The following is a 23,956-nucleotide window of genomic DNA, read 5'->3' on the forward strand; positions in this document are numbered from 1 at the left end:
AATAAATAAATAAATACTAAAACAACAACAACCAGATACAACTGTTTTCTGAAACTTCAACACAACCATTCAACAATAGTGGGGTAATTAAATCAACTATGGCATGTACACAAAGTAGACTACTATGCAGCTGCTATTAAAACAAAACAAAAAAAAAGTCAAGAATATTCTCCACTGCTGCTGCTGCTGCTAAGTCACTTCAGTCATGTCCGACTCTGTGTAACCCCACAGATGGCAGCCCACCAGTAACAGACTTCAAATTCCAGGAAACGTTAAATGAAAATGCAAAGTGAAAAATAGGTATATAGTTTATGAACTATTGTATCAGAAAGAGAAGAAAATCAGTATACCTATTTGTTCACATCTATCTGACACAGAAACTGGAGGCGGGACTTCCCTGGTGGGCGAGTGGTTAAGAATTCACCTGCCAATGCAGGAGACACAAGTTCAATTCCTGATCTGGGAAGATTCCACATGCTGTGGAGCAACGAAGCCTTTTCAACACGACTGAGTCCTCCATCCACAGCCCACAAGCTACAACTACTGAGACCAGGAGCAGCAACTACTGAAGCCCATATGTCTAGAACCTGTGCTCTGCAACAAGAGAAGCCACTGCAATAAGCAGTCTGCGTACCACATCGAAGAGTAGCCCCCACTCACCACAACTACAGAAAGTCCTCACAGCAACAAAGACCCAGCACAGCCAAAAATAAGTAAATAAATAAAAATATTTTTTAAGAGAAAAAATACGCTGGAAGGATACATCTAGTACTAATGAAAGTGGTTACTAATGCAGAACTAAGGGTGGACAGGCTCATGGTACGCACAGATTTAATTCTGAACCATGTATTAACTATTCAAAAAATAAAGAGTCTGAAACGTTTTTAAAAACCTTTACAAAGTCTATCTAAAGATGATCCAAAATTTCACTACACATTTATAATTGCTCAGTTACATACAGCCTTTTAAATCTTGTGACACTGAGCCTATTCATTTAGTCATTTGTTTACAATTCTTTACTACTGAGGTAGTCCCAGAATTACCTTAAGATGGCAAACATACTGGTCAAAAGCAACTCAGCAGCACCTGGATTCATTACCTGTTTACTGTTTTATGTTGAACAAGTCATTTAAACTCTTGCCCATTTTTCCTTCTAAAACAGAAATACTTGTTCCTATGACTTAGGGAGGGCATAAAAATTAGAATGATTCCCAATGTACAGAAGACACTCTTTAAATGTTAACAGATGTGGGACTTCCTGGTGGTCCTGTGGCTAAGACTCCATCCTCCCAATGCAGACAGCCCAAGTTCTATCTCTGTCAGGGAACTAGACCCCACGTGCTGAAACTAAGAGTTTGCAGCCCACAACATAGTTTAAAAAACATTAACAAGTGTTATTCTTAAACAGTTCTTTTTATGGACACATACTGCTTTCATCTATGTAATCGAAACCATAGTGTTTCAAATCAATCCAACAAAAATTTGCAGCATACTCAAAATCCAGTAAGTTCTTGTTAACAAGTAGTTTCAATGTACTAGAAAGCAGGAAGTGAAAACAAAAAAAAGAAAAGCACAATAATGTAAACATACACAGTGCAAGCCACTGTGAGTGCAGAGAAGCAGTGATATACTGCTCACTTAACGTATCAGTAGAACCAATAACAATCTAACCGGGAAAAAGGTTAGAGAACTGGGTTCTACCAAAATCCTTAAGTGACTTTTATCTTTCAGGCTCTCAGATCTGGCTGAGTATCAGAATCACCAGCTATATGTTTTAAAAACACAGACTCCACCTCCAGACTACTGAATCACATAGACCAGTGAATGACTGTGAGAATCTGTATCATGATTATTAACTAGGTATTGGAAACACCACAGATCTTACTCACTTACAATTAGAGACTACTATTCAGCAGTATGCGAACAGTGAACTTCCTGATGTTCAAGCTGGTTTTAGAAAAGCAGAGGAACCAGAGATCAAATTGCCAACATCCGCTGGATCATGGAAAAAGCAAGAGAATTCCAAAAAAACATCTATTTCTGCTTTATTGACTATGCCAAAGCCTTTGATTGTGTGGATCACAAGAAACTGTGGAAAATTCTGAAAGAGATGAGAATACCAGACCACCTGACCGGCCTCTTGAGAAATCTGTATGCAGGTCAGGAAGCAACATGGACATGGAACAACAGACTGGTTCCAAATAGGAAAAGGAGTTCGTCAAGGCTGTATATTGTCACCCTGTCTATTTAAGTTATATGCAGAGTACATCATGAGAAACGCTGGGCTGGAAGAAACACAAGCTGGAATCAAGATTGCCGGGAGAAATATCAATAACCTCAGATATGCAGATGACACTACCCTTATGGCAGAAAGCGAAGAGGAACTAAAAAGCCTCTTGATGAAAGTGAAAGTGGAGAGTGAGAAAGTTGGCTTAAAGCTCAACATTCAGAAAATGAAGATCAAGGCATCCGGTCCCACCACCTCATGGGAAATAGATGGGGAAACAGTGGAAACAGTGTCAGACTTTATTTTTCTGGGCTCCAAAATCACTACAGATGGTGACTGCCGCCATGAAATTAAAAGACGCTTACTCCTTGGAAGAAAAGTTATGACCAACCTAGATAGCATATTGAAAAGCAGAGACATTACTTTGCCAACAAAGGTCCATCTAGTCCAGGCTATGGTTTTTCCAGTGGTCATGTATGGATGTGAGAGTTGGACTGTGAAGAAGGCTGAGCGCCAAAGAATTGATGCTTTTGAACTGTGGTGTTGGAGAAGACTCTTGAGAGTCCCCTGGACTGCAAGAAGATCCAACCAGTCCATTCTGAAGGAGATCAGCCCTGGGATTTCTTTGGAAGGAATGATGCTGAAGCTGGAACTCCAGTACTTTGACCACCTCATGTGTAGAGCTGACTCATTGGAAAAGACTCTGATGCTGGGAGGGGTTGGGGGCAGGAGAAGGGGACGACAGAGGATGAGATGGCTGGATGGCATCACTGACTCGATGGACCTGAGTCTGAGTGAACTCTGGGAGTTGGTGATGGACAGGGAGGCCTGGCGTGCTGCGATTCATGGGGTCGCAAAGAGTCGGACACGACTGAGCGACTGATCTGATCTGATTTTATCTTCAGATAAAATAAATTTAATCATTGCCTTTGGTAGCTTCACTGGAAGGAAGTAAAGGGAAGGTGATATTATAATTACTTGTTCCTTTAAATTATGTCATTAAAGCACCTTTTAAGATTAATAGGTGTTATAAGTAATGACTGCCACTTACTGAACAATTACTCATCAATGACTGGAAACAATGCCCAACACCATTCCATCCCATGAATGTCAAGAGGAGGAGATACAGACAATTCAATTTTTAAAAAGGCAAAAGCTCTGAACAGATACCTCACCAAAGACGACACACAGATGGCAAATTAGGTGCTCAACACCATATGTCATTAGGGGAATTTCAAATTAAAACAAGGTATCACTACACACCTATTAGAATAGCTAAAATTCAAAATACTGACATCAAATGCTGACGAAATACGGAGCAACAAAAGCTGTCCCTCAGTGATGGCTGATATACAAAACAGGTACAGCCACTTTGGAAAACTGTTTGGCAGTTTCTTAGAAAACTAAACATATTCTTACCATACACTGGAGCAATCAAGCTCCTTGCTATATACCTAAATTACGAGTAAATGTTGATGTGCAATTACTCATAATTGCCAAAACTTAGAAGCAACGAAGATGTCCTTCAATAAGGTGAGGAGAGAGATAATCTGTGGTACAAATGTACAACGAAATATCAATTCAGGACTATAAAGATCAGGCCACAAAAAAACAATTAAGGAGGAACCTTAAATGCACACCACCAAGTCAAAGAAGTCCATGTGAAAAAACTACATACTGTATGATTCTGATTATGTGATCTTTTGGAAAAAGCAGAAGTATGGAAGACAGTTAAAAAGAGCACTAGTTGTGATTTCCCTGGCAGTTCAGTGGATGACACTCCACACTTCTACTGCAGGGGGGCACAGGTTCGATCCCTGTTTGGGGAACTGGGAGTTGCAAGTCACAACTGTGATTTTGGTTGGTGCAACCAAAACCAAACAACAAAACAACAATAAAAAGAGCAGTATTTGTCATGCATTTGGGTTAGGGAGGAAGGAATAGATGGACTATAGGGGATTTTTTAGCTCAGCTCAGCTCAGCAGCTTAGTCATGTCCAACTCTTTGCGACGCCATGAATCGCAGCACGCCAGGCCTCCTTGTCCATCACCAACTCCCGGAGTTCACTCAGACTCACGTTCATCGAGTCAGTGCTGCCATCAAGCCATCTCATCCTCTGTTGTCCCCTTCTCTTCCTGCCCCCAATCCTTCCCAGCATCAGAGTCCTTTCCAATGAGTCAACTCTACACATGAGGTGGCCAAAGTACTGGAGTTTCAGCTTCAGCATCATTCCCTCCAAAGAAATCCCAAGGCTGATCTCCTTCAGAATGGACTGGTTGGATCTCCTTGTAGTCCAAGGGACTCTCAAGAGTCTTCTCCAACACCACAGTTCAAAAGCATCCATTCTTCGGCGCTCAGCCTTCCTCACAGTCCAACTCTCACATCTATACATAAACACTGGAAAAACCATAGCCTGGACTAGCTGGACCTTTGTTGGCAAAGTAATGTCTCTGCTTTTCAATATACTATCTAGGTTGGACATAACTTTCCTTCCAAGGAGTAAGCGTCTTTTAATTTCATGGCTGCAGTCACCATCTGCAGTGATTTTGGAGCCCCAAAAAATAAAGTCTGACACTGTTTCCCCATCTATTTCCCATGAAGTGATGGGACCGGATGCCATGATCTTCGTTTTCTGAATGTTGAGCTTTAAGCCAACTTTTTCACTCTCCACTTTCACTTTCATCAAGAGGCTTTTGAGTTCCTCTTCACTTTCTGCCATAAGGGTGGTGTCATCTGCATATCTGAGGTTATTGATATTTCTCCCGGCAATCTTGATTCCAGCTTGTGCTTCTTCCAGTCCAGCGTTTCTCATGATGTACTCTGCATAGAAGTTAAATAAGCAGGGTGACAATATACAGCCTTGACAAACTCCTTTTCCTATTTGGAACCAGTCTGTTGTTCCATGTCCAGTTCTAACTGTTGCTTTCTGACCTGCATACAGATTTCTCAAGAGGCAGGTCAGGTGGTCTGGTATTCTCATCTCTTTCAGAATTGTCCACAGTTTATTGTGATCCACACAGTCAAAGGCTTTGGGCATAGTCAATAAAGCAGAAATAGATGTTTTTCTGGAACTCTCTTGCTTTTTCCATGATCCAGCGGATACTGGCAATTTGATCTCTGATTCCTCTGCCTTTTCTAGGGCAGTGAAAAATCACTGTTTACCATAAAAATGGATGCCTGTGATTATATATTTGTCAAATCCCAAAGAATACACAGGACACAAAGTAAACCCTAATGTAATCTACGGACTTTAGTTGATAATGCTGGGTTCATCAATTTTAACAAATGCACCACACCAGTAAAGCTTCTAATGTTAGAGGTTTTGATGGGCAAGGTGTTATATGGAAACTGTACTTTCAGCTAAATTTTGCTATAAAGCCAAAATTGCCCTAAAAAGTAAAGTCTAAACAAACAAACAAAAAAAAGTCTAAACAACTAAACAAAATTGATCTAAAAACTATGAGAAAGAAAACACAACTTGCAAAAAAAAAAAAAAAAACAATTAAAAGGCATTTTTTAAAAAAATGCTTTTTTAATAAGAAAAATATATTTAAAGTTGAAAAAAAGTAAGAGAGGCCCTGGAATCCTCGTGCGTTGCTGGTGGGCAAGTAAATGAGGCAGTCACACTGGAAAACATTTTGGCAGGTTCCTCAAAAAAGTTGAACATGACCTAGCAATTCCATTCCTAGGTATATAATAGGAGGACTGAAAACATACATTCACACAAAAACTTGTGCATATATATTAGTAAAAAGTGTAACAGAAACACTCAAATATCCACCAACTGACAGACATAATGTAGTATATCCATGCAATAGAATATTATTCAGCCATAATAAGAAATACTGTACTGTTATCTGCTACACGTGGTTGAACCTTGAAAACATTTCCTTAAGTGAAAGAATCTATTCACAAGCTATATACTGTGATTCCTTTTATATACAGTGTCCAGAATAGGCAAATCCTTGAGATATAAAAACCATTCTTATAGAGACAGAAATTAGTGATTGCCAACGGAAAGGGAAAATTGGGACTAATTGCTAATAGGGACTAACTGCTGAACTGCGTTCATCTGCATGTGATAAAAATGTTTTGAGGTTACAGAGTGATGATGAGGACACAACATAGTCATATACTAAAAACCTCAGAAATGTAGTCAATCTTCTGTATCCACAGGTTCTGCATCCAGTCGATTCAACCAACTGTGCATGGAATATAGTCAGAAAAAAAAAACTTCAGAAAGTTCCAAAAATCAAAATTTAAATTTGCAACTTCAGGCAACTATTTACATTGTATTTACAACTACTTACATTGTATTAGGTATTCGAAGTAATTTAGAAGTAGAGTTACAGGAAGAATATGCAAATACACTATTTTTTATAAAGGACTTCAGAATCCAGAGATAGAGGGGCAAGGTGGGTGTGGGAGTCCTGGAACCACTCACTTCATAGATACTGTGGGACAAGTGTGAATTATATCGCAAATTCGTTTTTTAAGAACTTAGGGTGGCCCTAATGGATGAATGTTACCAAGTTACTTAACATCAAGAGCTAACATCAGGAAAGATGTTTTGTGCTTTACTGACAGAAGACCTCATCACCAGCTGTGACGTATCCTCATCCTCCAACACCCCACCAAAGAAGAAGAAAATAAGCCAGTTTGGATCAAGCCCCTATATCCAACTAACTGAATTACAGGGGAAAACAAACACGACAATGGAATGTGTTAAACTGTATTAGGGAAGCATGCAGCAAAACACAGATTCTGGGAATCTTTACAGGACCAAAGACTGATTTCTTCAACAGAAAGTAGCAAGGAAAAGGAAGAAAGATGGAGGGGGTGGTTCCAATCACAATGTGTTATTTGGATCCTGATTCAAACAAACTGTTCAAAGACGTGTGAAAACTAGTATTCAAACAGCAGGTATTTGATAATATTAAGAAATTACTTATTTTTCTTAATAATTTGGTGATGCAACTACAATTCTCTTTTAAAGTCCTTATCTTTTAGATATATACTGAAATATGCACAGATGAAATTGCATGTTTCTGGGATTTGCTTCCAAATAATTTGGGATAGGGTAGTGGACAGAAGTATAAGTAAAATAAAACTAGTCATGAGTTGTTACTGAGTGATGAGTGACAAGTTTATGGGTGGTCACAGATAACTATATATATGTTTTTTGGTATTTATTTTTCACTATGCTGGGTCTTCACTGATTTGCTTTGGCTTTCTCTAGTGGTGAACGGGGGCACCTCTTCGTTGCCAGCGTCTGGGCTTCTCACTGCGGTGGTTTCTCTTGTTCCAGAGCACGGTCTCCAGGAGCGAGGGCTTCAGTAGTTGTGGTGCACAGGCTCAACTGCTCTGCAGCACGGCTGAATCTTCCCAGACCAGGGATCGAACCCACGTTCGCTGCATTGGCAGGCAGAGTCTTATCCACTGCACCACTAGGGAAGTCCTGATAACTGTTATTTTTGAATTTAAAACTCTCCATCATCTTTAAAAATTAAAGTAAGAGTATATATAATCCAATCATACTTACAATATAAAGGACAAACTCTTTAAGAGAGGAGCATATATGGAGGAAAAGTGCTAGATTTCTCCAAAGAAATCACACAGGAGAAACACTCTGAACTAAAACAATGGTAGTAAAGGAATTATAAGCACGGATTAAATCAGGGTTATTTCCTCAGGTCAGTAGCTAGGCTTCAAAGATGTTAGAAGCCAAAAAAATTTGTTTTTTAACTAGAAAAAAGCTCCAAAGCTTTCAGTCTATATGCAAAGGAGACTATTTCCAAAAAATTAACAATCACTAAATTAAAATACATGTATTAGGCTACTGAGACTATCTATATTAAATAGTCCCTTGAATCACTATAGTAAAATTCACACGTCCAGTGAAGATCTTTCCTGCTTCAGAACTTCTTCTAATGCTGCTGTTTTCCTCTGAAATACCTATGGTTAGGTACTCATACTTGAGATCTAAAAGTATCCATATCCCCATAGAGGCGTCACAAAAATTAAATGAGTTATGGGTACATCATACGAAATGCTGGGCTGGATGACTCACAAGCTGGAATCAAGATTGTTGGGAAAAATATCAACAATCTCAGATATACAGATGATATCACTTTAATGGCAGAAAGTGAAGAACTAAAGAGTCTCTTAATGAAAGTGAAAGAGGAGAGTGAAAATTTTGGCTTAAAACTCAACATTCAAAAAATGAAGATCATGGTATCTGGTCATATCATTTCATGGCAAATAGATGGGGAAAAATTGGAAACAGTGACAAATTTCATATTACTGGGCTCCAAAATCAACATGGACAGTGACTGCAGCCACAAAATTAAAAGACTTGCTCCTTGGAAGAAAACCTATGACAAACCTAGACTGTGTATTAAAAAGCAGAGATATCACTCTGCCAACAAAGGTCCATATAGTGAAAGCTTTGGTTTTTCCAGTAGTCATGTATGGATGTGAGAGTTGGACCATAAAGAAGGCTGAACACTGAAGAATTAATGCTTTCCAACTGTGGTACTGGAGAAAACTTGGGAGTCCCTAGGACAGCAAGGAAATCAACCCTGAAATATTCACTGTAAGGACTAATGCTGAAGCTCCGATACTTTAGCCACCTAATACAAACAGCTGACTCACTGGAAAAACCCTAATACTGGGAAAGATTGAGGGCAAGAGGAGAAGCAGGTAACAGAGGATGAAATGGCTGGATGGCATCACTGACTCAACGGACATGAGTTTGAGCAAACCTTGGGAGATAGTGAAGGACACGGAAGCCTGGCGTGCTGCAGTTCATGGGGTTGCAGAGTCGGACACAACTTAGTGAGTGAAAACAAACAACAACCTATGCATTAACTTAAAATAATTCTTGGCTGGCATATAAAAACTGCTCAATAATTGCTTAGTGAAAGCTCACTATCTACAACGGTTTCCCATTATATTTATTTTCTCAACATCCTGTTAATTTCTGATTTATCACATTTTATTATATCTAGAGTATAATCTCCAACAGCAGCAAGTTCCTTGCTTCATACATCATTATATATCCAGTATATAGCACAAAGTAACACTCAAATATATTCACTGAATAGTCATACTAGAATCAATAAACCCAAAGACTCAACATTTTTAGAAGAACCTACTGATCTCTTTAGCATCTACCAATGGGAAGGATGATAATAAACTAACAAAAACAGGGAATAAAGGAGAATGATCAAGTTAAGTGCGCCTTGGTGGGGGGGAAGAGGCAGGCATTTGAGATGAAATAAATAATGGATGTATTGAATCTGAAGCAGAAAATTTACAGAGAAAGTTAGAAATATTTTTGAGATATCTGAAAGTCAAAGATACAGTAGTAACTAACAACATGGCTTCCAGAGGCAGCCTGCCTAGGTTTAAATTCCAGCTCTGCTACTCTTAGATTACTTAACCTCTGGGCCCAATAGCCTAGCATCAAACTAAACAAAATAACAACAAGAGAAACCAACTGTGCCCAACTCATTGGGTTTTAGGATTTAAGGACTAAATACTAAAGCACTGGAATAACACTTAGCAAAAGCAAGCAAGCAAGCAAACAAACAAAAAAAATCCACTGTGTATTTCTGTAAAAAGAACCAGAAACCCAGGTAACAATAACTGAAACCAAAGTAGAAGAAACATATGAAGATGATAAGTAGATCAAAAGGAAAATAAGGGATTACAGAGTAGTGGCCAAAGAAAAGGATTTTGAGGAAGAACCGTCAACAGCTGAAAGTGCTGGCTAAGTACTTATGATCTGTGAGAAGGCAGCAAGATTTGGCAATTTGAAGGTCAATCACCGACAGAAAAAAGTGTCCTATTAAGCTCAGTCGGGAGTAATGAGACAATAGAGCAAAAAGATTATACAGGATTAAAAAGTAAATAGAGAAAAAGAATTATATATTAATGGTCCCCAAACTTTTTGTTTCCAAGACTTAAAAAACAGGGAGAATATGACATAAGATTATGGACTTTTAATTCTAAATAATTTTTTTTTTTACTGTCACCATCATTTGAAATAGAAAAAGTGCATAACAGCAAGACTTTATGAAGGCTGAAACTCTCAATAAAAAGAGTACTTTAATGAAAAATCTCTATATTATTTTTTTGTAATTTCATAGATTGACAAAAATTTTGTAATAAAAAAGGAACAGGATTTGACTAGACTTGATTTGGATAGACTATCCAAAGGAAACTCTGACAATAATAGATTAGAAGAGAAACACCTACTGCCCCCAATTCAAAAGGAAGAAATCAAGTTATGTCTGAGAGAAATATCTCCTATTAAGATCTTTAAGTGGCAATATCTGTCTAGTTATCACAAATCTGTATGCCAGAGTATGCAAACACAAACGCTAAAAGTTTACATTTGCTAGAGAATTAGTAATTTTAGAAGACAAATACCAGGACTATATTTTCTACCTATCACTTGTGTCATAACTAGACCTACCCATGTCATGGCGGCTTAATAAAACTCTTGAAACATACTGCAGTGGTGCTGTATGTTGTTGTTTAGTTGCTAAGTCACGTGTGACTCTTTGTAACCCCGCGGACAGTTTCCCACTAGGCTCCTCTGTCCATGGGATTTCCCAGGCAAGAATACTGGAGTAAGTTGCTCTTTCCTTCTCCAGATGATCTTCCCCACCCAGGGATTGAACCCACGTCTCTATAGTAAATTGTAAGTCAGATTCTATTTCTACAAAAAATACCAAGACAATAAGAGCGGTTTCAAGACTGGTGAGAAGACCAAAGTCTTTGGATTCAGATGAACCCAGATTCAAATCTGAGCTACAATACTTACAGCTAGCAAACAGTTACTTACATTGTTGAAGTGTGTCTCCTAATCTGTAAAACAGGAATGATATCGACCTCATCAGTTTAAAATACTGATGAAAGGGCAATTCCATTCTATATAATATGAACTGGCTGAATCCTAAAAACAGTCCATTTTTTTCAAGTCCTAGGCCAATTCAATCCAAATCTCTGGAAGATGAAACAGAGCCCTGCATATTAGGGGGGTTGGGGCAGGGGGGATTACCAGTGATTGTCAGTAGCACTCTCACTTAGAAATAACTGGAGCCTATTATACAGAGTGAAGTAAGCCAGAAAAAAAAAACACCAATACAGTATACTAACGCATATATATGGAATTTAGAAAGATGGTAACAATAACCCTGTATACAAGACAGCAAAAGAGACACTGATGTACAGAACAGTCTTTTGGACTCTGGGAGAGGGACAGGGTGGGATGATTTGGGAGAATGGCATTGAAATATGTATAATATCATATATGAAACGAGTTGCCAGTCCAGGTTCGATGCAGGATACTGGATGCTTGGGGCTGGTGCACTGGGACGACCCAGAGAGATGGTATGGGAAGGGAGGAGGGAGGAGGGTTCAGGATGGGGAACACATGTATACCTGTGGCAGATTCATTTTGATATACGGCAAAACAAATACAATATTGTAAAGTTAAATAAAATAAAATTTTAAAAAAAAAGAAAAGAAAAGAAATCACTGTCCTGGAGCCTTATTAACGTAACAAAGTTTTTACCTGAGTCCCAGGTAAGGAACCGTCACAAAAATAAGAGTTTTAAGACATTCTTTGCTTTAGTTCCAATCTTCTAAGAAAGAACTTTATCCAAAATTTCTTTTACAGAAAAGAGAACCATACTGCAAAGTTTTAGTTTAAAAACCTTTCCAAAGCCAGGAAAAATAAAATCCACATTGAAAATTTACATCAAAAGGAGGTATACCTTAGCCTCTTTGTAGTCATTATTGAATAGTTTTAGTACTAAACACTTTAAGTAATGTATAGATGAACAGTATACTCAAGGCTGTATACCAAATGATATGCAAGTTATTTTACTTCTATGTTATCTTTCTTAAATTAAGTCTAAGTTTACAGTTTAAATGTATTCATGCTTCACGTAAACTCTCCCAATACATTTTTCATACATTTTAAAATGGACATCTCACAAGCATTCTTACTAAAGACTTTAGACATGTAAAACAAATTCAATATTCTAAATTAACTACGTAGCCCAATAAAACATAGAGAAATATATAGAACAAAAACACACAATCATGAACATTTTGTTCCAAAAGAATCAGTGTGAAATAATAAAAATTTCTAAAGGGGAAAAAAAAAACAAAGAGTCTAGATAAACACCGAAGAACTTCTTCGAAGTAAGTAAACAAAAAGTTTAAAATGGCTATATCCGAACTAATGTGCCAACAACAGTAGATAGGCTGAAAGCAAGCAAGCAAAACAAATTTTCCTTAAAAGACTTCTGTCGAGAGGAGAATTAGAAGGCAAACCAAAAGCTAAGGTAAACAATATAGATCTCAAGTGGCATAGATTTTACTAATTCAGACACAAGTAAGACATTTTGTGAAGCTTACCAATGACTAATACATTTACTAACTTAGAAAGTGTTTAAATTAAACCTTTTCCACAACAGTACAAAGGTTATAAACACTGTACTAGGGACTGGTGAAGTATTATTTAGTGAGCCTAGGCTTCAATGCATTTGTAAATGCAGTTTTCAAAAATAAATGCCTCACACTGAATATTAAGTTTGCACATGGTGTAATACAAAGTTGTTCATCAAGAGAACTTTGTATGTCCCAGATATTTTAAAGCAGAGCACACACAAAAGGAACAACACTTGACATGTTAATATTTTTTAAAAGCCCAATAGTATATCAAAGCACTAAAACACTGAATTGCCAACCTGATAAAGTGAATTCACTTTTTGATAAGTGTCAAAATATCTGCCTTTTTACTTTTTAAAAGTTTGACTTTCCCCACTTTGTAGAGACAAAAAGTCGACTGGTTCAATATCAAACTGAAGATGTATGTATTTGTTTGAGGACAACCCTTTTAAGCTAATTCAATCTTCTTTCAACACTACATTTCCCTAATCATTCACCCCAGACATATATGACATGTATATCAGCGAACAATACCACATACACTCTAAATATACAGCAGTCTGAAGAACAGGTGCAGCACTATTTACATGCATGCTTTTTTCCTTCTAAGCCTAAATTTGCTTTGGAAAGTGATTTTAAAATAAACACAAACATGCGAAAGAGGTGAACAATCCTTTTAAATGTAGCTCTTCTGAAATCCAAGACATAAGCCCTTAAACTACCAACATCTTCCAAAAGTTAGGTGAACCAGTATCTCAAAAGTTTCACCTTAAGACCGGGTCCGGCTCAATTATGAAGGTTCCTAAGGATATTTAACTCTGCTTCCCCTGTGCGAGCTGGTAATATGAAACAAAAACGTTTTACTCCAAACTAACATTAAATCTTTTCTCAATCGTTTCCTGAAGACGGCACAGATAGTCTGGTTTGGCTTTTCGTGTGTAAAGACGGGAATTGAGGAGGGGAAGGCCTGCTGAAGAGTACTCTAAAAGTACAGAGCAGCGTTGATGAGTCAGTCACTAAGGACGAACTCAAAGAGAATCGAAGTGAATAAGGCAGCATCCCAGGTAAAAAGGTACTTAAAAGTTGGCGGTAGGAAATGAAAACTTCATCGGTCAGCCGCAAGCCATTGTGAGCGGCAGCAGCCCTGGAAAGAAGCGTGGCTGTCAAAGAGTAAGGGCTCCCAACTCCGGGGGAGGGGGGCAGTCACGCCAAATCGGAAACAGGGGGGTGATTCGGGAAAAGGTGGTAAAATCCCCAACCCAGTCCCTCTCCTCGGGTTCTCCATCTTAAGAGGCATAAACAGGAGCCAGCGCAGTGCCCGACAGCCCCACGCCGGATTCTCCCACAGAGAGGAACTCGGCCCCAAACCCCGGAGGCCCGCGCAGAACGCCTCCGGAGGAGCCCCCGCAGACGCCATACTAAAAGCCAAAATGGCTGCCCCAAGGAAGCCCGCACCGCGCAGCCAGTGAGGTCTGGGTAACAAGCTTCTGCGGGAAAGGGGGAGGGGGGTTCTAGGAAGAGCCGTCTCCACGACTATCGCCCCCCGAGCCGCACAGGTAGGTTCCTCTCGGTCTCCCAAGGCCTCGAGTTCCGAATGAGGGGAGTCCCGGCCCCACCCCCCCACCCCCGGCCGGGAACCCAGCCGCCGCAGCCGTCCCGCATACCGACCCCAGCGAGGTACCTGTAGTTCGGCCCGCTCCACCTCCCAGTGCGCCCGCTCCATCTCGAACCGAGCCCACTCGTGCTGGATGTAGTGCAGGATCCCTGGGATAGTGTATTGCTGCGGCCGGGACAGCTCGGGGCCTGCCGCGGGACCCGCTCCCTCGGTGGCCGGAGGACCCCCGCCGCCCGCCGCTCCATTCCCCCCTGGCGAAAGGCTCATGTTCCCCCCGGGTCCTTGCTGCTGCCGTGGAGGGGACGCCATCGCCGGGCCGCCACCACCGCCTCCGGCGAGCTCGTCCATTGTGTGTGGGGCCCCGGCCGGGGTGCAGGGCGAGACGCCGACGGCTGGGGGAAGGGCCGGAGAGGGTGGCCCCGCGCTAGCGGCGGGGCGGAGGCCGGCAGAGAGAGGGGCAGGGAGGGGGTCGTTGCTGTATGCCTGCCGTGGGTCAGAGCAGGGAGCTGCCGGCCGCCGCCATTACAGTCCCTCCTCCATCTGCCCGTCTCACTCACTCACTTTAGGGGAAGGGGGGGCCGCGACGGGAGTGGGAAGCGGGGGCAGGGTTGGGAAGGGGATAGACGTAGGGCCGCCGCTCCCGCGCAGCATGCTGGGTAGAGAACGCCGATGCCGCCGCTCGCCTACTAGCCAAATAGAGTCCGGCCTCACCCTACGCAGGCGTACTGAGGACGCAGTCGGCCTGCCGTTAGAGGCGGAGAAAGAGCTTGGCCCCGCCCCTAGGCCAGCCCCCAGGCTCGCCGGAGGTGTCTGGTGGCCGGGACCGGATTGTGGGTCACCGACTCCGACATTTGGGAGGGAGTCGGTTTCTGCCTTCCCAGGAGTGGGTTTCCCTCGTTCAGTCAACCCCCTCAGCGCCGTTTCCCACTCGAGTCTCAGCGGCGCTCCTGCCTTCGGAGTTGGGTTTTAACCTGAGTGGTCCTTCTAGCCGGCCGCAGCCGGTCCCGGATTCTTGACGTTTCTTTTGCATTCCTTGCGTGTTTCTGGCAGTCCCAGAGGATCGGGCCTCTTTCTCTGCTTGTCACCCGCTCTTTCTCTGGTTTCCTAGCACCAGTCAGTTCCTGGGGCTTTGGGAACGTTCTCTTTTGACAAATAGCCCAGATCCTCCAGGAAGTGAAGATTGATTCCCTGTCTCCGGGCTCTGGTTCCAAAGTCTGTGCTCCCAGTCGCAAGTTGCAACATGTACCACTTTGCCTCCCTGGTTTCCAATTCTGGGGTGGGTTGTGTTTGGGGCGTTTGAGAGAGGAGCAGGAGCGATTGTTTTCATTTTTCTCTTGGGAGAAGGGAAGGTGAAAAACTTTAGATCTTGATAATGGGTAGAGGGAGAAAGAAAACTTAAAGGAGGCTGATTAACAGACATTTTAGAAGTGAATGGGCTCACAAATACTATCATACATAGCAGAATCTTTTTATTTATTTATTTATTTTAATTGGAGGCTAATTACTTTACAATTTTGTAGTGGTTTTGCCATACATTGACATGAATCAGCCATGGGTGTACATATGTTCCCCATCCTGAGCCCCCTTCCCACCACCCTCCCCATCCCATCCCTCTGGGTCATCCCAGTTCACCAGCCCCAAGCACCCTGTCTCATGCATTGAACCTGGACTGGTGATCTGTTTCACATATGATAATATACATGTTTCAATGCTATTCTCTTAAATCATCCCACCCTCGCCTTCTCCCACAGAGTCCAAAAGACTGTTCTATACATCTGTGTCTCTTTTGCTGTCTTGCATATAGGGTTGTTGTTGCCATCTTTCTAAATTTCATATATATGCGTTAGTATACTATATTGGTGTTTTTCTTTCTGGCTTACTTCACTCTGTATAATAGGCTCCAGTTTCATCCACCTCATTAGAATTGATTCAAATGTATTCTTTTTAATGGCTGAGTAATATTCTATTGTGCATATGTACCAGGGCTTTCTTATCCATTCCTCTGCTGATGGACATCTAGGTTGCTTCCATGTCCAGGCTATTATAAACAGTTCATAGCAGAATCTTTGGATGGAAATCAAAAATAAGAGCATTGTGAAGACAAAATCCTAGATGAGTGGCTAAAAATGTTTTTCTTGGTTGTTTGAGTGAATATAATATACACATAAAAGACAAGGTTAATCTTTTTAAGTACCATAATATGTGTTTTTATGTGCTTAGGTTGCCAGGAAACATTCTTAATGAACTAGTAAGCTTCTAAAAGTTAATGTAGCTAATAATCATTTGGTTAAAAAATAGGACAAAAATATTTAACAATCTAAGAGAAAAGATTCATTAATTACAGCTGTGCCAGGAAATCGCGTATAAAATTCACTGCATTAATTTTTTTTCTTCTCTACTATCAATAAAATTTTCACGACCATTTAGAGTGTAATTCAGAGAGATAAAGTGATACATCTTGTTTTGTCATGTCTGCTTTACTGCTATTATTGTTTAATGGAAAGCAGATTGGACTTCTTACCCTTGCTGCCATATTTTATTTATATATGAAATAAGGTCTGAGATCACAGTATTAAGAACTATCTCTCCATTTTATAGCAACTAACATACAACCTGCTTATTCAATCTTGTTCTTTTTCAAGGGGCCTCATAGCAGGTAAAAAGTTTACAAACATTATACTGCCTCAAGACCTATTATACACCAAAAGGAATTTGTGAGAAGATGTGGCTGACCTCTCTTACATTGGCATCAAAAAATGAGGAATATACCCACTAACATTTCCTGATTTACATCAAGCTCAAATAAAGGCTGGGTTTATATTTTTCCTCCTCACCCACCTTCAAAACAACAAACTTACTTCTATTACCCATCCTGTTAAGTGGTACTGCATTCAAACCTGAGGCCTGGCAGTCCTTCATTCTAGTACTTTCCAATCCCTTTCTCAGTATTATCTTATATCTCTCCCATTATCTTCATACATTGCCTTAATTTAAACCTTTCCACCTCTACTCTTTACCCGCTTTCCACTACCACTGATGTCTGAGTGATCTTCAAAAGGTAGGTCTGATCCTGTCATTCCCTGGTTACACTGCATTAATGATGACCAAATTTAGAATAAAGCCCAAATTTTAGCATAGCATATAAAAGTCCATCTTATTGCCTAATCTACCATCACATCATCATGGTAACCCATTCTTCTCTCCAGCTAAACTGCACCATTTTGAGTTCTGAAAATGTATTACACTGTTTCATTTCCAAGAATTTAATACATGCTGTACCCAACTGGCTTACCTTCCCGTCTTCCTTCAAAACTCAAATATTTCCTCCTCCAAGAAGCTTATTATTTAGAGACCCTATCTTAGTAATAGTATCCCATGCTGAACTCCTAATACTCACTACATTTATTTATTTTTTATTTTTTAAATTAATTTATTTTAATTGGAAGCTAATTACTTTACAATATTGTGGTGATTTTTGCTATACACTGACGTGAATCAGCCGTGGGTGTACATGTGTCCCCAAATCCTGAACATCCCTCCCATCTCCCTCCTCATCCCATTCCTCTGGGTTGTCCCAGTGCACTGGCTTTGAGTGCCCTGTTTCAAGCATGGAAGTTGGACTGGTCATATGTTTTACATATGATAATATACGTGTTTCAATGCTATTCTCTCAAATCATCCCACCCTCGCCTTCTCCCTCAGAGTCCAAAAGTCTGTTCTTTGTATCTGTGTCTCTTTTGAAGTCTTGCATATAGGGTCCTCGTTACCATCTTTCTAAATTCCATATATATATGCATTAATATACTTTATTGATGTTTTTCATTTTTACTTCATTGTGTATAATAGGCTCCAGTTTCATCCACCTGATTAGAACTGATTCAAATGCATTCTTTTAAATAGCTGAGTAATATTCCATTGTGTATATGTACCACAGCTTTCTTATCCATTCGTCTGCCGATGGACATCTAAGTTGCTTCCATGTCCTAGCTATTGTAAACAGTGCTTTGATGAACCTTGGGGTACATGTGTCTCTTTCAATTCCGGTTTCCACAGTGTATATGCCCAGCAGTGGGATTACTGGGTCATATGGCAGTTCTATTTCCAGTTTTTTAAGGAATCTCCACACTGTTCTCCATAGTGGCTGTACTAGTTTGCATTCCCATCAACAGTGTAAGAGGGTTCCCTTTTCTCCACACCCTCTCCAGCCTTTATTGTTTGTAGACTTTTTGATAGCAGTCATTCTGACTGGTGTGAGATGGTACCTCATTGTGGGTTTGATTTACATTTCTCTGATAATGAGTGATGTTGAGCATCTTTTCATGTGTTAGCTATCTGTATGTCTTCTTTGGAGAAATGTCTGTTTAGTTCTTTGGCCCATTTTTTGACTAGATCGTTTATTTTTCTGGTATTGAGTTGCATGAGCTGCTTGTATATTTTTGAAATTAATTCTTTGTCAGTTGCTTCATTTGCTATTATTTTCTCCCACTCTGAAGGCTGTCTTTTCACCTTGCTTATAGTTTCCTTCATAGTGCAAAAGCTTTTATGTTTAATTAGATCCCATTTGTTTATTTTTACTTTTATTTCCATTACTCTGGAAGATGGGTCATAGAGGATCTTGCTGTGATGTGTGTCGGAGAGTGTTTTGCCTATGTTTTCCTCTAGGAGTTTTATAGTTTCTGGTCTTGCATTTAAATTGTTAATCCATTTTGAGTTTATTTTTGTGTATTGTGTTAGAAAGTGTTCTAGTTTTATTATTTTATAGATGATTGACCAGTTTTCCCAGCACCACTTGTTAAAGAGATTGTCTTTTCTCCATTTTATATTTTTGCCTCTTTTGTCAAAGATAAGGTGTCCATAGGTGCATGGATTTATCTCTGGGCTCTCTAGTTTGTTCCATTGATCTATATTTCTGTCTTTGTGCCAGTACCATACTGTCTTGATGACTGTAGCTTTGTAGTATAGTCTGAAATCAGGCAGGTTGATTCCTCCAGTTCCATTCTTCTTTCTCAAGATTGCTTTGGCTATTTGAAGTTGTTTGTATTTCCATACAAATTGTGAAGGTATTTGTTCTAGTTCTGTGAAAAATACCATTGGTAACTTGATCGGGATTGCATTAAATCTATAGATTGCTTTGGGTAGTATATTCATTTTCACTATATTGATTCTTCCAATCCATGAACATGGTACATTTCTCCATCTATTTGTGTCATCTTTGATTTCTTTCATCAGTGTTTTATAGTTTTCTATATATAGATCTTTTGTGTCTTTAGGTAGATTTATTCCTAAGTATTTTATTCTTTTCATTGCAATGGTGAATGGGATTGTTTCCTTAATTTCTATTTTCCCATTGTTAGTGTATAGGAATGCAAGCAATTTCTGTATTAATTTTATATCCTGCAACTTTACCATATTCATTGACTATCTCTAGTAATTTTCTGGTGGTATCTTTAGGGTTTTCTTTGTAGAGGATCATGTCATCTGCAAACAGTGAGAGTTTTACTCTTCTTTTCCTATCTGGATTCCTTTTATTCTTTTTCTTCTCTGATTGCTGTGGCTAGAACTTCCAAAAATATGTTGAATAGTAGTGGTGAGAGTGAGCACCCTTGTCTTGTTCCTGACTTTGGGGGAAATACTTTCAATTTTTCGCAATTGAGGATAATGTTTGCTGTGGGTTTATCACATATGGCTTTTATTATGTTGAGGTATGTTCCTTCTATGCCTGCTTTCTGGGGAGTTTTTATCATAAATGGGTGTTGAATTTTGCCAAAGGCTTTCTCTGCATCTATTGAGATAATCATATGGTTTTTATCCTTCAATTTGTTAGTGTACGTTGTATTTAAGTTGTCTATATATGTATTCCTCAGTAACACTCATACTAAACACTGTGAAAGGAAGACCTGCACATACCAGGTACTATAAATCTTTACTTATATATATATATATATTTTTTTTTTTTTTTTAATTTCTGAATTGGCTGCTATTTTTTAGATACTCTTGTTAGTCCTTGGTGATCACTGAGAATCAGACAGACAAAATCTTCACAGACTTTCCAGTCTAGTTTTAGGTTGTTGATAATGGTACCCTCAGTACCTGGCACAGTGAAATCCCCAATAAATGTTTGACGAATAACATAAATTCAGACTGGACTTATGTAAATATTTTTTCTTCACCTCAATCATTTTCATCAGTTTTGCTACCATTCTACCAATTGTCTCTTGAGGTTCAATGACCAGAACCGTCCTGAGTACTAGTAGTAAAAGGCACCAAAATCATCTCCTCTTTTGGGAAAATATATTATACACCATTAAGTAATGCTCAAAATTCTCTAAGCCAGGCTTCAGCAATATGTGAACCGTGAACTTCCTGATGTTCAAGCTGGTTTTAGAAAAGGCAGAGGAACCAGAGATCAAATTGCCAACATCCGCTGGATCATGGAAAAAGCAAGAGAGTTCCAGAAAAACATCTATTTCTGCTTTATTGACTATGCCAAAGCCTTTGACTGTGTGGATCACAAGAAACTGTGGAAAATTCTGAAAGAGGTGGGAATACCAGACCACCTGACCTGCCTCTTGAGAAATCTGTATGCAGGTCAGGAAGCAACAGTTAGAACTGGACATGGAACAACAGACTGGTTCCAAATAGGAAAAGGAGTTCGTCAAGGCTGTATATTGTCACCCTGTTTATTTAACTTCTATGCAGAGTACATCATGAGAAACGCTGGACTGAAAGAAACACAAACTGGAATCAAGATTGCCGGGAGAAATCTCAGTAACCTCAGATATGCAGATGACACCACCCTTATGGCAGAAAGTGAAGAGGAACTAAAAAGCCTCTTGATGAAAGTGAAAGTGGAGAGTGAGAAAGTTGGCTTAAAGCTCAACATTCAGAAAACGAAGATCATGGCATCAGGTCCCACCACTTCATGGGAAATGGATGAGGAAACAGTGGAAACAGTGTCAGACTTTATTTTTCTGGGCTCCAAAAAAACTACAGATGGTGACTGCAGCCATGAAATTAAAAGACGCTTGCTCCTTGGAAGGAAAGTTATGACCAACCTAGATAGCATATTCAAAAGCAGAGACATTCCTTTGCCAACAAAGGTTCGTCTAGTCAAGGCTATGGTTTTTCCTGTGGTCATGTATGGATGTGAGAGTTGGACTGTGAAGAAGGCTGAGCGCCGAAGAATTGATGCTTTTGAACTGTGGTGTTGGAGAAGACTCTTGAGAGTCCCTTGGACTGCAAGGAGATCCAACCAGTCCATTCTGAAGGAGATCAGCCCTGGGATTTCTTTGGAAGGAATGATGCTAAAGCTGAAACTCCAGTACTTTGGCCACCTCATGGGAAGAGTTGACTCATTGGTAAAGACTCTGATGCTGGGAGGGATTGGGAGCAGTAGGAGAAGGGGACGACAGAGGATGAGATGGCTGGATGGCATCACTGACTCAATGGACGTGAGTCTGAGTGAACTCCGGGAGTTGGTGATGGACAGGGAGGCCTGGCATGCTGCGATTCATGGGGTTGCAAAGATTCGGACACGACTGAGTGACTGATCAGATCTGATCTGATCTGATTGTGCTTTGTGTACATGACTCCTGTTGACACTGCAGCAAGCTCCTAGAATCTTGGCCTCTGTAGGTAATAAGCTTTCCCAAATTCACCTACAACTCACCTGACTGGAATGTTCTCCCTAAACTGTGGCTGAGTCATTTCCTGTCTTCAGTATCAACCTTTGAAACTTGCTATATGTTGTATCATTTCATCAGTCTTGATCATCCCTCCTCCACTCCCATTGATTCTCCCAGTTTCAGTATACAGCTGCTGATTTTCAAGAATGTCTGCCTATTTATGTCTTTAGTCAATTTTGAATTTTAAGGGTCTTTTTTCCCCACTAGCTCATCTTAGACACCTGTGTGCTTATTACATCTGACCCAAAAGAGATTTGTCATATTAATATTTCATGTGCATATATCAGCAAAAGTATGTTAAGGAATTCTGGCTTTTAAAAAAGTCATAGTGGCTTACACTCAGATACCTTCTCCCTAATTACTGCAATACCTGATATACAAAGTATTTTGTCCCTGACTTGGAGAACTGTATAACCTCCTGTAGTTACTGACCTTCACATCCAGTTTCATGCCTTGCTGACTGTGTACCTGACATCCCTCTAACAAAGAGCTCAGACTGGTTCACAGTCCCTGGTCTAGTCATCTTTTTCCATCATCTGAAAAGATTGTGACAATATTCTTATCTCCATGAAGAGAGAAAGCGGAAATCAGAGTTCTGGGTCACTTCCACAGCTCTTGGTAGAATAGGAAGTGTTTGTACTCTTAGATCAGTGAGTGTACATGTTTATTTGAAAACAAAAAATAAAGTTTTCTTTCACAGTTCTGCCTCCTCCTGTCTTGTCAGTGGATTCAATATTTACTATCTCTGGCTCACAAATTATTTGCACTTTTGAAATCACTTTTAAGGTAGTTTGGGGGTGATTCAGTCACTTGGGAAAATTGTATAGTATTTACATCTATAAATATAGACAACAAACTAGTATTAGAGCCTAGAGAAAGATCTTTGAGAAAAAAGTTGACATGTGTTCCAAAACCAAAAGAGCAAACTGCAATGCAGAAGTAACAGAAAAGAAGGCAGCTTTGACCTGCACCATGGTTTAACCTGCATAATAAGACCAGATACCTACTTCTCATTAAAGCTGCTGCCTGTGGCTAGGAAAAGTATAAAAATATATGTACAATACTTGAACTATTCAAATAGTGTATTGTGTGGAAAAGAAAAGGCAAAGCATCTTCGCAGATTATAGAAAGATAGGCATCAAAATGAGGAAATTCAGCATGCCATATAAAATTCCAATTCAGGTTCATCCCTGAATTGTCTCCCGGGTAATATGAGTCAGAAGGCAGTAGGCTGTGATAATACTGTATAATAGCTAACTCACAGAGATGTCAAAACTGAAGGGAAAAAAAAGGATTGCCAAGAACCCAGTTCCTCCTAAACGTTGGCTTAAAATGAACGACCAGGTCTATAAACATGAGAACCAAATGACAGGAAAATGTGACAATAGGACATTGCCAAAACTTTCCTCAGTAATAATTTAACAGTCTTGGAAATGTGGTGTGTCTCCTGTGGCGGCAGCGGGGAGAAGGTTCAGAAGAATAGTACCAGACACGGACACCTTGCCTGGGCAATCTCTGCTGAAGATAGTGTTTTCTTTGGAAAATATTTTAAATTTGGCAAACATTCACAGAAACTTGTTTTTTTTTATAACAACACATTTTAAAAGATGGTAACCTCTAGTTTTGTCTATTAATAGACCAACCTAAAGTACGTGACAATTATCCTACAAAAAAAGATTCAAGAATTCCTTTGAGCATATTAAAATAATTCCTCTTCCTCCTTTTGTATTACAGCTTTCAATATAGTAATTGGATATTATAAATTGTATTGTGTGTAGACTTTTTTATTTAGCTTTTTAATTTTGGATTCAGTCATGCAAAAATAGAAAAAAGTCCAATAAAATGCCATTTTCAACAATTAGCAATATTTTGCCATTTGTATTTCACCTATTCCACTTTTTTTTTTCTGAGTGAGAAATTTTTTTGACTATTAGAAAAGTTTAACAAAAAAGTTTACTG

General features: G+C 39.7%; 2 protein-coding genes across 7 annotated transcripts in view; one reads left to right on the plus strand and one right to left on the minus strand.

Moving 5' to 3' along the window:
- The window catches only part of STRN3 (striatin 3), a 107,930-nt gene extending 92,890 nt beyond the window's left edge, over window positions 1-15,040 (minus strand). For 2 of the 4 annotated variants that reach the window (XM_061394096.1, XM_061394097.1), the window contains exon 1: window positions 14,379-14,878. In XM_061394096.1, coding sequence (XP_061250080.1) covers window positions 14,379-14,660 — 282 coding nt within the window. In that variant the 5' untranslated portion in view covers window positions 14,661-14,878. Of the gene's footprint in view, window positions 1-14,378 lie in introns of all 4 variants that reach the window. The other 2 variants (XM_061394098.1, XM_061394095.1) reach the window with 2 other exon arrangements.
- AP4S1 (adaptor related protein complex 4 subunit sigma 1) overlaps window positions 14,106-23,956 on the plus strand; it is a 48,131-nt gene continuing 38,280 nt past the window's right edge. For 2 of the 3 annotated variants that reach the window (XM_061394109.1, XM_061394108.1), the window contains exon 1: window positions 14,106-14,253. The gene's annotated coding sequence lies outside the window, so the exon portion shown is untranslated. The remainder of the gene's footprint in view (window positions 14,254-23,956) is intronic. The other variant, XM_061394107.1, reaches the window with a different exon arrangement.

Source organism: Bos javanicus, chromosome 21, assembly GCF_032452875.1.
Source record: "Bos javanicus breed banteng chromosome 21, ARS-OSU_banteng_1.0, whole genome shotgun sequence".
Taxonomy (NCBI): Eukaryota; Metazoa; Chordata; class Mammalia; order Artiodactyla; family Bovidae; genus Bos; species Bos javanicus.